Here is a 14,276-nt window from a genome sequence, read left to right as displayed (position 1 = left end):
AGGTTATTAACTCTCGACGAGTTTGCCTCGCTGTTGATTGGTGGACGCTAAACATCTGGATGGGGTTAGGGTGGCACCGCCTCAACGTGGCGCGCTGCCATGGCCAGCTGGCACGAGGAGACCAGACCCTGCGACGCCATGGACATTGCACTGTGAGCTTCGCATGCCGACGAAGTCGCATGCTCCGCGCCGTCTGGCTCGGCTGCCATAACCGTGTCTTTTGCCCAAGGCGGCTACGTTTCTTCTCGCTTTTTTATACCAACTCCATCGTCAGCGCTTGCTGAACGCCAAGAGATGGACATGATGCGTGCCCTGTACCAAGCCACATGACTTCATGACCTATGCATCATTTTCGGTCCGCACCTTCTGTACATCAACGGCTACTAGTAAGCCTCAGCACCACCGTTCAGTCGCAACACGCTACTACGTAAACTCCATTATCTGTTCACGGTGCCAGATATAATATCAAACTCAACTCGTTTCAACGACACTGAGAATGATGCCTCGGCTGGTCCTTTGCACGGTTGGAGAGGACAGAAACATGACGCCGAACGATTCGAATCGTTAATGTTCCGAACGGTGTGGCCAACAAGCCGCGATCGCATCACAAAGCCCGCGGCATATACGGAAGGGCCTCACGTCACTCATCCCCTGAAAGGATACGAGCCGCTTGCAAAAGTGTTTATTAACCTGGTCGTCGCAAATAATAAATTCGAATACATAGGGTTGTACTATCGGCTAAACCTTCGATCTTACGGCCTAATCTTCGACGAATCCTTCTCTGTGGACGACACATTGGCAAAATGGCAGCGCGGGGTGTGGTGCTCTTTGAAGGCGAAGCACCGCGGGAGTCGAACCCACCGGTGTCCAGCAGTAACACCGTCGCCACGAACCTCAACCAGAACCCTACGACCGGTGGCGTCCGCCGTCCGCCGCCACCGGGTGAAATCTTTCACGTGCGCGGCAATTTGCTTTCCAAGCAGTCGGACGAGCGCTTCACGCCCGTCATCTCCGAGTACGAAGGGTTCGTCGACGATGACGCCTTTGAGACCGACGACTCGATGCTAGAGCCACCTCCGAGAAAGACCAAGGTGCGCCCGTATGTCCTTAGCTCGCTAGCCATCATCGTCGCTGCCGGCATCGGTATCGGTCTTGGGCTTCTTCTAGCGACGCTCGATCTCTCGTCCGACGCTATTGCTTGGGTGGCGCTGCCCGGCGAGCTCTTTGTTCGAGCGCTGCGCTGCGTCATGGTGCCCGCTGTCTTCTCAGCCATGGCCGTCGCTGTCGCCGAGATCGTCGTGCTCAAGAAGGCCTCGATTCTCTCATGGCGCACTGGGTGCACCTTTTTTCTGACGACGTTTCTGGCGGTCATCCAGGGCATGATTGTTGCTGCCATTTTCCACACTGTTGTGCGCAATCACATGCCGGCAACGGGGCTTCTCGCAACCACGTCGCTCGCATTGGAGTTCGAGTGCGCCAACGGCAAGTACTTTGTATCGACGAATACAAACGAGCTCGCGTGCGTCGCGTCCGACACGTCGTCGCCATCGACGCGATTTGTCGCGGGCGACGTCAACCACGTATTGGCCGTCAACACGACGCTGCGCAGCTTATCGTTGACACAAGAGGTCATCTCCATCATCAATCTCTTGGTGCCGCAAAACATCTTTGCCGCGCTCGCCAATGGCTCGCTACTGAGCATCATCACGTTTGCACTTCCACTCGGATTTGCCATTGCCAAGTCGCATACTGGGCTACCAGAACACAACGCGATGCTGCTCGTGCTTCGACAAACGCGCAACGCGATGCTCATCATGCTGCAGGTGATTTTGAAAGCGACGCCCGTCGCTGTCGCTTTTTTGCTCATGAGCGCGATCGTGACATACGACAACTTGACCAACACGGTTGTGACCAACGGCGGGTACCTCCTCGCGGCGTTCTTAGGCGGTGTTGGCGTGCACGTGTTTCTTGTGATGCCCCTCGTGCTCTTTCTTGCCACACGCACGCAGCCGTTTCGCTACATCCAACAGCTGCTTCCGGTCTACGTCTTTGCGTTTGGGTGCGCGTCGTCGTTGGCGGCGCTTCCAGTCGCGGTCACAGCCATGGCCCAGACACGCCAGGTTTCGCGGTCGTTTGCTCAAGTCGTCATGTGCCTCGGGACGCCCGTCAACATGAATGCCGCGGGCTTGTACCACCCGGTCATGGCTGTCTTCTTGGCGACCACCATTGGCAGAGATCTCGACACGCCGCAGTGGGTCGTCCTCTTCTTCGTGTCGCTTCTGAGCTCCATGGGCACAGCGCCTGTCCCGAACGCCGGTCTTGTCATGCTCATGACGGTCTGGAAGACGGTGTTTCCCGACGATGCGGTGCCGCAAGCTTTTGTGTTCCTGGTCGCGATCGACTTCATCTTGGACCGCGTCCAAACTGTGGTCAACGTTAACGGCAACATGATCGTGACGCGCATACTGGCGGACCGCTACGACGACCAAACCAGCGGGCACACGGACGAAGAACACTGGGACTAAGAAATCATATTTGACATCCTTAGCAAATGGACGTCGAGTCCCACGTGTATACACGCGCAATTGGTGATACTCATGGGTGCGAGAAGTCTAGATACACCAAGCGTGTCAAGTTCAAACGGAGCTGCGCACTCTACTAGTACTGGCTAGTGGGCTTTTGAGCTGGGCTATCGAATGTAGCACTGGCATCGCTAACGCGCGGCGTACGACGAGGCGCTTGCAAGATCAGACGTTGACGACGTACGTACGCATGGCCGGAGCAACGTTGCCAGCTTCCACGAATCCAGGTGCGCTGCCACGTCTACGCCTTAGTGTGGAGGTCATGCGCTGACGCGCATGGTCATGGGATTTGTGCAGATGACGATTTCTGCATTCGTGTGCAGCACGACTTAACATGCAAGCTTAGCCAAGCTAATACATTGGGTTTTAGCAAGCTACGTAGTCTACATACTTGAAGCACGACGTCGTCGAGCAAGTCTGATTTGAAGAACGGGGAAAGGCGGTCGTTGGACAAAGTCACCCTTGTCGTTAGGATGATATTTCTCACCGTGTTGAACGGTTTTCTGGTGATCAATCCTGGTCCAGCAAAGTGCAATATCAAATTTTACACGTGTAAAATATGTGAAAATTACGTGGCAGGCTCACAAAATGTTGTGGCCTTTCTGGTGAAAAACGAGCTTTTGCACATCCCTCGCCAGGTCGCGAGGTAGCCTGGCGTGTCTATTCCCGCGTTGACGTGACGACACCTATCTTGTGCAAGGTATCGGCCATCGCAGCACGCCATGGGTAGCTGCCATAGCTGCCATGGGTTGGCTGAGCTTGGCTGGTGAAGCGACGAGAGATGGACATTGCCACATGTGCAACGAACCACCCGTGCGTATGGCCTGTCTTCTGACCAGGAAAGGTCACATTTGATGCGTATTGCTTGCTCGAATCAGTCTTTCATTTCCCGCTTGGATGACAAAGCACAGCACGACAGCATCCAGTGGCGTCTTCTTGTATGCGCCCGACGACGCGCCGTCCGCGGAGCCGGAAGCGACCCGGCGGTCCAGCGCGTTGGACCATCCCCACACATTGCTCTCGACCCCCAGCTCTCGAACGGTGTCGGTGTCCCGGCGTCTGCCACCGCCGCCCGAAGGCTCAGGTATCCGTACGACGTTTACATCCCGCTTGAGTCCCGGTCGGCCCTTTGAGGTTTACGAGGACCCGATCATGGAAGAGTATTTCCCCGACAAGCTCCACCCGCAGCCACTGAACGTAAGAAGCCGCACAAGTCTAGTCGCGTCCGTCTCGATAGTGGTTGCCGCCGCGATCGGCGTTGGCCTCGGCGTCGGTCTTATGCAGCTCCACGTCGACGCCTCGTCCGACTGGCCAAAGTGGCTCGCGCTTCCCGGCGACCTCTTTGTGCGCGCACTGCGCTGTCTCATCGTGCCCATGGTATTTTGCTCAATGGCGGTCGCGATCGCCGAGATCGTGCTTCTCGAAAAAACCGCGCTTCTCTCGTGGCGCACGGGCGCCGTCTACTTCCTCACGTCACTGCTCGCCACGCTCCAAGGCATCACAGTAGCGTATGTTTACCACCTCGTGGCGAGCCACGGGGTTGCCAAGGCACCGGCCCCCGCGCTTCCGACCAACATTGCACTCCAGTGCGCCAACAAGATGTACCTCGCAGTCCTTGGTAGCAATGGGTCTATCGGCTGTATCGAGGCCAATCCAAACGCCACGACGGCGCTCTTTACGTTGAGCGATGCGTCGCACGGGATCACGCTCGCGTCCAAACAGGCGGTCTCGCAGCTCTCGTTGTCGGACCAAGTCATTTCGATCTTCAACTTGGTCGTGCCCGAGAACATATTTGCCTCGTTTGCGAGCGGGTCGCTCTTGAGTATCATTGCGTTTGCGCTGCCGCTCGGCTTTGTGATTGCGAAAACGCAGAGCGACGCCAATCACAACTATTTGCTTGTGCTGCTTCGCCAGACGCGGAATGCGATCTTGGTGCTCATCGACGGTCTCTTGCGGCTCACGCCGATCGCGGTGCTCTTCCTTCTCGCGAGTGCGATCGTCTCGTACAAGATCAAGGAGGCGAACGCGGCCGCGTTTGGCTATGTCTTTTTGGCGTTTTTGAGTGGTGTCGTCTCTCATGTGCTGCTCGTGATGCCGCTCTTCCTCTTTCTCTTTACGCGCTGCAACCCGTACAAGTACCTCCGCCATCTCGTGCCCGCATACGTCTTTGCGTTTGGGTGTGCGTCGTCCATGGCCACCTTGCCCGTCGCGGTGACCGTCGTGCACCAGACGCGCCAAGTCTCACGGTCCCTCGCGCAGCTCATTCTGTGCCTCGGGACACCCACGAACATGAACGCTGCGGGCTTGTACCAACCGGTCATGACGGTTTTTATGGCGCACATGTCGGGCATCGACGACCAGCTCCGTGGTCCGCAGTGGGTCGTCCTCTTCTTTGTCGCGTTGATTGGCTCGATGGGCACAGCGCCCGTCCCGAACGCCGGCCTCGTCATGCTCTTGACGGTCTGGAAGACGGTGTTTCCGTCGGCGACGCAGGTGCCCCCGGCCTTTGCGATCGTCATGGCCGTCGACTTTCTCTTTGATCGAATCCGGACCATGACCAATGTCAACGGCAACATGGTGGTCGCTCGCATGCTCGCCGATCGCTTCAACGACGACCTCCAAGACTCGATCGACGACGATGCCGCCGCCGCTGATCGCCCCATTCGAGTCTAGATGTCGATTCGTGTCTAGTATTTTGTTATGTATTTACTCCTGTCTCTTGGCTAACCAGCTCGTTTGCTGAATCTCAATTACCTACTGCCGTCTTGTCATCTTTGTTGGCGTGTCTTTGTGTGTGGTTGCTCGTAGCGACACGCTGGATCGCGCGTTCTTCTCACAATTTGTACGGCTGCGCGTGATGCGCTGACACAAAAGACGTGATGTTGCCACCGTTTGCACCTGGGTGCGTCGACAGAGCGCAAGCACGCTACCTGGGAGCTGCTGTTGACTGCGCCAAGACTCTTCGTCCTTTCAAGTCCCAATAGCAAGCGCGATTGCTTTCTTTGTTCCTCCCCACCTTTCGAGAGAGATTCACTCGGCTGTATCCGTGCCGAAATCTCTTTGGTTGGCCATGTAACTAACTAGCAGCAAGTCTGCAACTGCGTCGACGTCAGAAAGAACATAGTCGATTGGGTTCCTATAACTGCGTGCGATGCGTTTGAGATTGCGCGACATCGCGTGTGCCTGCTTGTACTACGCTCGACGAAAAAGGGGTATTGCAACCCAAAGAAAAGAACGTGACAGCAACGCTCGTGGCTTTGCCCCCTCGCCGGCTACAGTTTCTACGCATGATGGCGTTTACCGTCACGATCTTTCAACCAACTACGTCGACTGTCAGCCCGATGAGATGACTCCAGTTTGGCGTTGCGTATTACTCGTGCAGTATGCGTATGTCTGCGCTGACCATACTGAGAATGAATCTGCATTGCGTTGGGACTCGGGACGTGTGGCTATGGCGCGACGTTCGATGGCAACAGCTGTAGACAAAAGCACCTGGCACCATCCAGGTTTACAAATGGCAACTTCAAGCTCGAGAGAATACCACTTGTCCAGCGTTGCTGCTTCATGTCGGAAATCGTTTCCGAGACTTCTAGAGTTCCTGGTTCGTTCCTACGTTTGAAAAAATGGTGCTTGCGTGGTGCTTCTCCGTCGTCACCAACAACGTCCGTGATGACACACGGCCTTCGAGGCGCATGCTAACGTAGCACGTGATCCCATCCATTGCTATTTCGTTTGTTGGACGCGTTTTTCGAAAGAAGATCGACTGGTCAGCTCTGTTGTACCGACCATCGAGCTTCAAACGCCGCCGTCTGTACCGTTGCTGCCTCGTGCGAGCTGATCGGTGCAACAGACCGCTTCGGCTTGTGTTGATGCGGTCTCGGTAGAAGCAAACACCACTGGACGACTGGTGACGCCACCTTTCTAATTACGTTCAGCAGTCGTGCCCCGGCCGCGATACAATACACTATACAAGATGGCACTTGCCTGTACGTAAACGTAGTAGTACTCTGCTTTCGTAGAGTACTACTAAAGCGCCATTCCACTTCAATTGGCTTTGCCGCCGACACCACATCCGCTCTAGTACGTCTTTAAAGCCAATGCGAATCGATTGCCGAGTCGCTAAGACCGACACGAAGCGTGGTGTTGTCGGCAGTAGCCAGTAGCAAGGCATCGTACCGACATCGCTTGTCTGCCGACGCCATTTTGCCCTTGTAGAAAGGCCGCTCTCACCATCTGGATCAAGCCTCAACCAAATACGACGACATCGGCCATCAAGAGTAGCTTTCATCAGCAGAGGCGGTCGGTCTCGACCCACGTGGGCCTTACTAACACATGCACACGCGAACGAGGGCATGCATTCATTTTCGATTTGACCACAGAGACGAACCATGGCCGGCAGCCAAGGCATCTACCTGTACCAAGAAGCCGACCATCAGGTGACGCCAACGCCGCCGCACCTCCTTCATGCGACGCCGAGCTCGGCATCGTCGACGAGCAGCGGTGGGAAGCGCACGGCGCCGCACCACGAGCCCCTTGGGATCCGCACCAACTTTACGACGCCGACGCGACACGAGCTCGGGCCGCACACGCCCGAGTACGAGTTCCCTGACCCGATCATGGAAGAGACCGAGAAGCTGCCTCTCGGCGTCCACGGCAACTTTGACCCGCGGCTCGGCGCCAACCTCGTGAGCTCGCTCTCGATTCTCATTGGTGTTGGCGTCGGTGTCGGCCTCGGTATTGGGCTCAAAGCACTTAGCATCAACAAGGACACGATGCTGTGGCTCGCCTTGCCGGGTGACCTTTTCGTGCGTGCACTGCGCTGCCTCATTGTGCCCATGGTGTTTTGCACGATGACGGTGGCGATCGCCGAGATTGCCATTTTGAAAAACACGGCCCTCTTGTCGTGGCGCACGGCGGGCACGTTCTTCCTCACGTCCTTTCTCGCGGCGGTGCAGGGAACGCTGGTTGCGATTACGTACCACGGGCTCTTTGCGTGGCAGGACAACGCGACGACGTTCAACACGTCGTCGACGGTGCCCATCATTGCGCTGCAGTGCGCCAACGGCAAGTACCTCGGCCCGTCGTCGACGGACGGCGGCGTCGCGTGCATTGGCGCCAATGCCACGTCCGGGCAGTTTCAAGTGACGGACGTCAACAACGCACTCAAGATCTCGACGCCGCTCCAGACGCTGTCGCTGACGCAGCAAGTGATTGCAATCATCGAAATGGTCGTGCCCGACAACATTTTCAACGCCCTCGCCAACGGGTCGCTCCTCTCGATCATCATGTTTGCCTTGCCGCTCGGCATTGCAGTCGCCCGAACCCATGCGGGCGATGCGAGCACCAACTACCTCCTCAACATGCTGCGCCAAGCTCGGAACGCGCTCTTGATTTTGATCCACGTGGTGCTTCGCTTTACGCCGGTCGCGATCGTCTTTCTCATCAGCAACGCAGTTGTTGCGTACGACACGTCGTCCGCGGGCCTCGCTTCCCATGGCGGGTACCTCTTTTTGGCGTTTATCGCTGGCGTCTTCTCGCACGTGCTCGTGGTGCTTCCCATCGTCCTCTTCCTCTTTACGCGCAGCAACCCGTACAACTACCTCCGGCAGCTCTTTCCCGCCTACGTCTTTGCGTTTGGGTGTGCCTCGTCGATGGCGACGCTGCCGGTGGCCGTCACGGTCACGCACCAGACGCGCCTTGTGACGCGCTCAATGGCGCAGCTCATCATGTGCCTTGGCACGCCCATCAACATGAACGCCGCGGGACTGTACCAGCCGGTCATGACCATTTTCATGCTGCACATGTCGGGGAATGCCTCGGCGCTCGGGACGCCGCAGATCGTCGTGCTTTTTTTCGTGTCGCTCATTGGCTCGATGGGCACAGCACCAGTGCCCAACGCCGGTCTTGTCATGCTCATGACGGTCTGGAAGACGGTGTTTCCGACGATCGCGCTGCCGTCGGCGTTCGTGTACGTCGTCGCAATCGATTTTCTCTTTGATCGAATTCGAACTGCTGTCAACGTCAACGGCAACATGGTCGTGACGCGGATTCTGTCTGCGCAGTACGACGACACGATCTCGCTCGATGGCGCCAGCACTCCAGTCGCGTAGTTTCGTTGGAAGACTATGCACTGTGTGTCCTACTAATGTAATCGTCTATTTAGTAACCTAGTATATACCCAAGGACGAGTACGTCTGCAATTGAAGAATGGAAAGTGAGGCTTGCGCTCGAGGTGTTCTGATTCACAACCCACCGTCGACTCGCTTGCAGTTGTTGAAGTTGTAGCATGAAATGAGTGATGAAGACAGTGTCGTGCCCGGTCGAGATGACGAGCGAAGGCCGTGTGTGGTGCATTTTGGTGGCTACTCTTCCGCCACCCATTGCCGATGACTAGGCCTCAGCTAGGCACCAGCGACGCCGTTCTTGTCACCAGCCCTGTGGTTTGGTTTGAGTGGGATCCAAAGTCTGGAGTCTGGGGAGGCCACCGCCATGAAAACAGTTTACCAGTTCAGTGACCCGGTGTCCGTAAACATGACACGCCGAGACTCACTTCCACACGCTTCAAGTCAGCGTCGCCTGATTCAAAAGTGCTGCGACTCGACCCAAAGCAGCTCTAAAAGAGCAATGCAAGAAGACACTCGGACGTGATTGCCCCGGCGACATCTCGCGAGATGAGAGGTCTTGGTGAAAAGCATCGTCTTCGTGGACGCTATAAGTGAATGAGCAATCGGCGTCCTTTACCACGGGGAGCGGTATCATAACTCTAGTAAAATGTGTAATCGTATATCTCCCGCCACGTGCCGATAACGCATGATGATCGCGTCTCGACGGCATACAAACGACAAGTGAATAGCTCGTCAGCTGCCTAGCGTGGATGAACACACGACGTATCGTGGATACGCCAGCTGCCAGGAGCACTGCCGTTTCTATTTATTACTGTATTATTACTTGTTGCGCTGCTTCGACGCGGGATGCTAGAGGCGCAACCTCCATGATATTCTTATTCACATGTACTACGGTGCCCTCACGACGTGCAACCACCACGCAGCTGATCAGCTTATCATGAAGATGTGCGCTTCAAGACCGACTCCAACGTCGACTTTGGTGTGTTTTGGCGCTGTAGTATTTGGTGCGACCGGCGTGCCAAAGCCATGCGCGAATGATAGTTGGTGATGCGTATGGCCTCTGCTTGGCCACTACTGCGCTTGTACCCACTGCGATCGATTCGCGCGCTGGCTTGCGACTGACGTGGCGTCACCAGAGACACAATGCGCCCGGCTAAGAGCCACCTGTGCGGACATGAGCGCGTGTCAACTAATAGCAGAAACCGCCCTCGCAGCCGCTGTAACGCCATCGGTACTCATTAAAGGTAAATTCTATCCACGTCTACCCCGTAGACATCCGTTCCACCCGGTTCCAACGGCATCGAATTGCTTCTTCCGCACATATCGCCCTGTCTGTGAATGCGGTCGCTGCACCAAATGGCGGGGCGTCGCAAGCGTGTGTGCACTCGCCTTGCACTGCTGTGATCACTTTTCATTTGCCCGCTTGATTCCAACACTTCAATGGACAAGGGCATCTACCTCTATGTTGCCGACGGTAGCAACGGGACGCCGCAGACCAAGGCCGCGTCGGTGAGCTCGGTGCCGTCCTCCAACTTGACGCCGGGCGCCAAGCCGCCGCCGCCCGAGCCGCTCGGCATTCGCACCAATTTTACCACGGCGGGCAACACTAACGCCCAATACGTCTTTGACGACCCGATCATGGAGGAAGGCGCGGGTGGCATGATGGCACCGCACGCCGACTACGACCCGCGCGGCTCGGGCTTTGTGAGCTCGCTCTCGGTCGTCATTGGCGCGGCCCTCGGCGTCGGCTTTGGTCTTCTCCTCTCCAACTCGTTTGATGTCGGCGAGGACACGCGCCGGTGGCTCGCGCTCCCCGGTGACCTCTTTGTCCGCGCGCTCCGCTGTCTCATTGTGCCGCTCGTCTTTTGCACGATGAGCGTCTCGGTCGCTGAAGTCGTCGTTCTCAGGAAGACGTCGATTCTCACGTGGCGCACGGCCGGCACCTTCTTCCTCACGTCGCTGCTCGCAACGATCCAGGGCATGGTGCTCGCGCTCATCTACCACTCGATGTTCATGGGCACCAACACGAACGACGGCACGGTGACGAGCGGCCCACTCCTGGCGCTCAAGTGCGCCAACGGGCTGTATTTGAACACGCTGCCCAATGGGTCGGTCGTCTGCGCGGCGCCCGATTATGCCGGCGTCAACGCAACGCAGTTTGAAATCACGGACGTCAACAACGTGCTCTCGGTCAAGACGCCGCTGGCCAACTTGTCGCTGACCAAGCAAGCCATCGCGATCATCGAGCTCATGGTGCCCGACAACATCTTTGCGAGCATGGCCCAAGGCTCGCTGCTCTCGATCATCATGTTTGCCTTGCCGCTTGGGTACGCGATCGCGCGGTCGAGCGCCGACGGCGCTGACAACTACGTCCTCAATGTCCTCCGCCAAGCGCGCAACAGTCTCCTCTTGATCTGTAACGCCGTGCTTCGCTTGACGCCGATCGCGGTCGCGTTCCTCATCTGTAACGCGATCGTGGCCGTCGACTCGACCTCGTCGACGGTACTTGCCCAAGCCGGCTACTTGATTTTGACGTTTTCGTGCGGCATTGTGAGCCACATGCTCATTGTGATGCCTCTCGTGCTCTTTCTCTTTACGCGCATCAACCCGTACAGCTACATCCGCCAGCTCGTGCCCGCGTACGTCTTTGCGTTTGGTTGCTCGTCGTCGATGGCGTCGCTCCCGGTCGCTGTCACTGTCGTGCACCAGACGCGTCAAGTCTCGCGCTCGCTGGCGCAAATGATCTTGTGCTTGGGCACGCCCGTGAACCTCAACGCGCCGGGGCTGTACTTTCCAGTCATGATGGTGTTTCTTGTCAACACGTCCGGTATGAACGACCTCCTCGGCGTGCCGCAGATGGTCGTCCTCTTCTTTGTGTCGTTGCTGGCGTCTATGGGCACGGCACCGGTCCCGAATGCGGCGCTCGTGATGCTCATGACGGTGTGGAAGACTGTGTTCCCGACTATGGTGATTCCCCACTCGTTCGTGTACATTGTGGCTGTCGACTTCATCTTGGATCGCATTTGCACCATGTGCAATCTCAACGGCAATATGGTCGTCACGCGCATTCTCGCTGAAAAATACAACGACGCGTGGGCCCATCACGAGTAGAGAGCGGCAATATGACGCTCTTCTAGTACTTATTTTATAAACCATCTCGGTAATGCAGAGATGCCCATGTAATTTGAGTACACCCAGACGAAGTAATATCATTCCCGCCGGGATGGCGCCCGTGGTGTGGCTACTCTCACATCAATTTCTCTCACGAGAGCTTCGTTTGGTTGTTCACCGTCGTCCCAATTTGCGAATGAATTTGCCATGTGATTGGCTGAAATGTTTTGCTTTTTCCTAGGCCAATCAGATGGATCACGTGGCTTGAATCAACCAATCAAACTGCCAGCCGTCGAATCTTTTGTCGCTTTGGTCAACGCACCACTCCAGCTCCACGCGCAAAGGTCCACTGCCACTGTTGCTTGCATCAACGTCTGATCCTCTTCTCGCCCATCGCGTCGTGGTGGCCACGAATATTGCATGAACCGGGTTACTTGTGTGTGGTGGGGCTGTGTCGCGACGCTACTTGTTGAATGTCCTTGAAAGACGTGAGGATCGGCCGTTTAATTCGGCCGTTTGCACTCGGTACGTTGTGGCTTCCAGTGCGGTCCTGGCTGCGCCGTGTCCCGCCCCATCGCAAAGCGCTGGACGAATCCGTGGGCGCACAGTGTGGGACTCACAGACCCGGTACAAAGTATGGCCTGCGCAGATCGAGTTATCATCCCTGCTCCGCTGCAATCTGGTGACCGCTCGCTCGCTGTGGCAGAGAAAGCCGCCTCCTAAGCTTCTTCCGATCTAGTTTCTATGCACTGTACTATAGAATTGGTGCGCAGTCCCGTGACACGAGTTTCAACGCGAGTGCGTTCGCTTCATAGACACGGGCCAATCCGGCGTAAAGGCTCGAAATAGAAAGGCCCGCGTTCGTTTTTTCGACTTGGTGGACGCGCCGCCAAGAAAGCGACTCGTAACCTCGCACTGATGGGTACGATTGGGTACGTCGTCTGCAGGGACCAGCGCTTCGTCCGACAGCGCGCTCTCGCCGCAAGGACCTTGCGTTCGGCTTCTGCTCTTCTCAGCATAGAGGTGGTGGTGTCGACTTGAGAGCTTCGACTGCCGAATCCCTTGCGGCGAGATCAAAAGAATGCACGCGGCCAGATACTCGGACAGCCGCAAAGAACAACATCTGATTCAACGATGCGGCAACCTGGGTGTCGGTCAAGACCGTCGTCGTCTGACCCTGTGAGAAGGTAAAGAGATCAAGTGCTATACAAGCACGAGGCCATGGGATCGAGCCTCGCTCGCGATGGTGTTTTGAGGACTCTGAAGCGACAGGACGGCAAAGTTCAATTCTGTGCGGCACGAATTCTCAGGCGGCGCTGGCTACCGGTAATGCTGCACCGTCGTAATTCTCAGACGTTTTGCGCGCGTGACAACACATCGCCACTTTCACATTTCCTTAGTGTCGAGTAGTAGTATGCAAGGGAAAGGTATCTACCTATACTACAACAACGGCGACAGCAACACCGAGCCGTCGCCGGCGCCCACCGGGCATCACCGACTGCATACGACGCCCGGGTCCATCTCATCATCGAGCACGGGTCGCAGCGGCGAGCGCCGCGTGCCGCCGCCCGCCGAGCCGCTTGGTCTGCGCACCAACTTTTCAGTGCGGAATCAGCCAGAGGGCGTCGGCACACCGCCGCTAGTCTACGACGACCCGATCCTCGAGGAGCATGACCCCAAGCACCTCGCGGCTGGCAACTTTGACTCGCGCTCGAGCTCTGTCTTTGTCAACTCGATCGCGGTCGTCATTGGCGCTGCCGTCGGCATTGGTCTCGGGCTCTTGCTGGCCAAGCTCGAGGTCGGCGACGACGTCCAGCAGTGGATCGCGCTGCCCGGTAACCTCTTTGTGCGCGCACTGCGGTGCCTTGTCGTGCCGCTTGTCTTTTGCTCGATGACAGTCTCGATCGCCGAAGTTATCATGCTCAACCGGACGTCGGTCTTGACGCTCCGGACCGTCGTCGTCTTCTTCCTCACGTCGTCGCTCGCGGCGGTTCAAGGTATGATTGTGGCACTGGCTTTCCGTGCCATGTACAGCCCGCCGAGCTCGGTTGTTGTCGCCGCCAATGCAACGAGCGGCGTCGCAATCATCGGGCTCAAATGTGCCAACGGGCTCTTCCTCGGCGCGGCCGAGAACGGGTCGGTCGCGTGCTTTGAGCCCAACACGACGGCCGCCAGCGCCTTGTACCAGATCAACGACATCAACAACGTGCTCAACATCCAAGGCAAGTTCCAGCAGCTTTCGCTCACCGACCAAGTGATTGCGATCATCAACTTGATGGTGTCGGACAACATCTTTAGCTCGCTCGCCAACGGGTCGCTCTTGAGCATCATCATGTTTGCGCTGCCGCTCGGTGTCGCGGTTGCCAAGTCGCACATTGGCGATGCTGCCGGCAACCATTTGTTCAACCTCCTTCGGCAAAGCCGGAATGCGCTTCTCTCGCTCATCAACGCCGTGCTC

At 56.9% G+C, this 14,276-nt stretch overlaps 5 protein-coding genes across 5 annotated transcripts; all 5 read left to right on the top strand.

Annotated features, from left to right (window-relative positions):
• Positions 1–769: 769 nt before the first annotated feature.
• Positions 770–2,548, top strand: SDRG_02006 (hypothetical protein). Its single transcript, XM_008607565.1, has one exon. The coding sequence runs from the start codon at positions 804–806 to the stop codon at positions 2,523–2,525; it is 1,722 nt and encodes a 573-aa protein (XP_008605787.1). The 5' UTR covers positions 770–803; the 3' UTR covers positions 2,526–2,548.
• Positions 2,549–3,473: 925 nt separating this feature from the next.
• Positions 3,474–5,353, top strand: SDRG_02005 (hypothetical protein). Its single transcript, XM_008607564.1, has one exon. The coding sequence runs from the start codon at positions 3,480–3,482 to the stop codon at positions 5,253–5,255; it is 1,776 nt and encodes a 591-aa protein (XP_008605786.1). The 5' UTR covers positions 3,474–3,479; the 3' UTR covers positions 5,256–5,353.
• Positions 5,354–6,922: 1,569 nt separating this feature from the next.
• On the top strand, positions 6,923–8,835 carry SDRG_02004 (hypothetical protein). Its single transcript, XM_008607563.1, has one exon. The coding sequence runs from the start codon at positions 6,971–6,973 to the stop codon at positions 8,690–8,692; it is 1,722 nt and encodes a 573-aa protein (XP_008605785.1). The 5' UTR covers positions 6,923–6,970; the 3' UTR covers positions 8,693–8,835.
• Positions 8,836–10,129: 1,294 nt separating this feature from the next.
• Positions 10,130–11,905, top strand: SDRG_02003 (hypothetical protein). Its single transcript, XM_008607562.1, has one exon. The coding sequence runs from the start codon at positions 10,148–10,150 to the stop codon at positions 11,816–11,818; it is 1,671 nt and encodes a 556-aa protein (XP_008605784.1). The 5' UTR covers positions 10,130–10,147; the 3' UTR covers positions 11,819–11,905.
• A 770-nt stretch (positions 11,906–12,675) lies between these two features.
• Positions 12,676–14,076, top strand: SDRG_02002 (hypothetical protein; the record flags this gene model as incomplete). Its single annotated transcript, XM_008607561.1, has 2 exons — positions 12,676–13,999; positions 14,046–14,076. The coding sequence occupies exons 1-2, from the start codon at positions 13,233–13,235 to the stop codon at positions 14,074–14,076; spliced, it is 798 nt and encodes a 265-aa protein (XP_008605783.1). The 5' UTR covers positions 12,676–13,232.
• Between the last annotated feature and the right edge of the window lie 200 nt (positions 14,077–14,276).

The sequence above is a fragment of the Saprolegnia diclina genome, assembly GCF_000281045.1.
Source record: "Saprolegnia diclina VS20 unplaced genomic scaffold supercont1.4, whole genome shotgun sequence".
Classification (NCBI taxonomy): domain Eukaryota; phylum Oomycota; class Saprolegniomycetes; order Saprolegniales; family Saprolegniaceae; genus Saprolegnia; species Saprolegnia diclina.
Note: the sequence above shows the minus strand (reverse complement) of the source record. Positions and strands in the feature narration are given on the sequence as shown.

What these genes read in the sequence shown, in the direction of transcription:
- SDRG_02006 (XM_008607565.1), top strand. Translation starts at nt 804, where the DNA reads ATGGCAGCGCGGGGTGTGGTGCTCTTTGAAGGCGAAGCACCGCGGGAG.
- SDRG_02005 (XM_008607564.1), top strand. Translation starts at nt 3,480, where the DNA reads ATGACAAAGCACAGCACGACAGCATCCAGTGGCGTCTTCTTGTATGCG.
- SDRG_02004 (XM_008607563.1), top strand. Translation starts at nt 6,971, where the DNA reads ATGGCCGGCAGCCAAGGCATCTACCTGTACCAAGAAGCCGACCATCAG.
- SDRG_02003 (XM_008607562.1), top strand. Translation starts at nt 10,148, where the DNA reads ATGGACAAGGGCATCTACCTCTATGTTGCCGACGGTAGCAACGGGACG.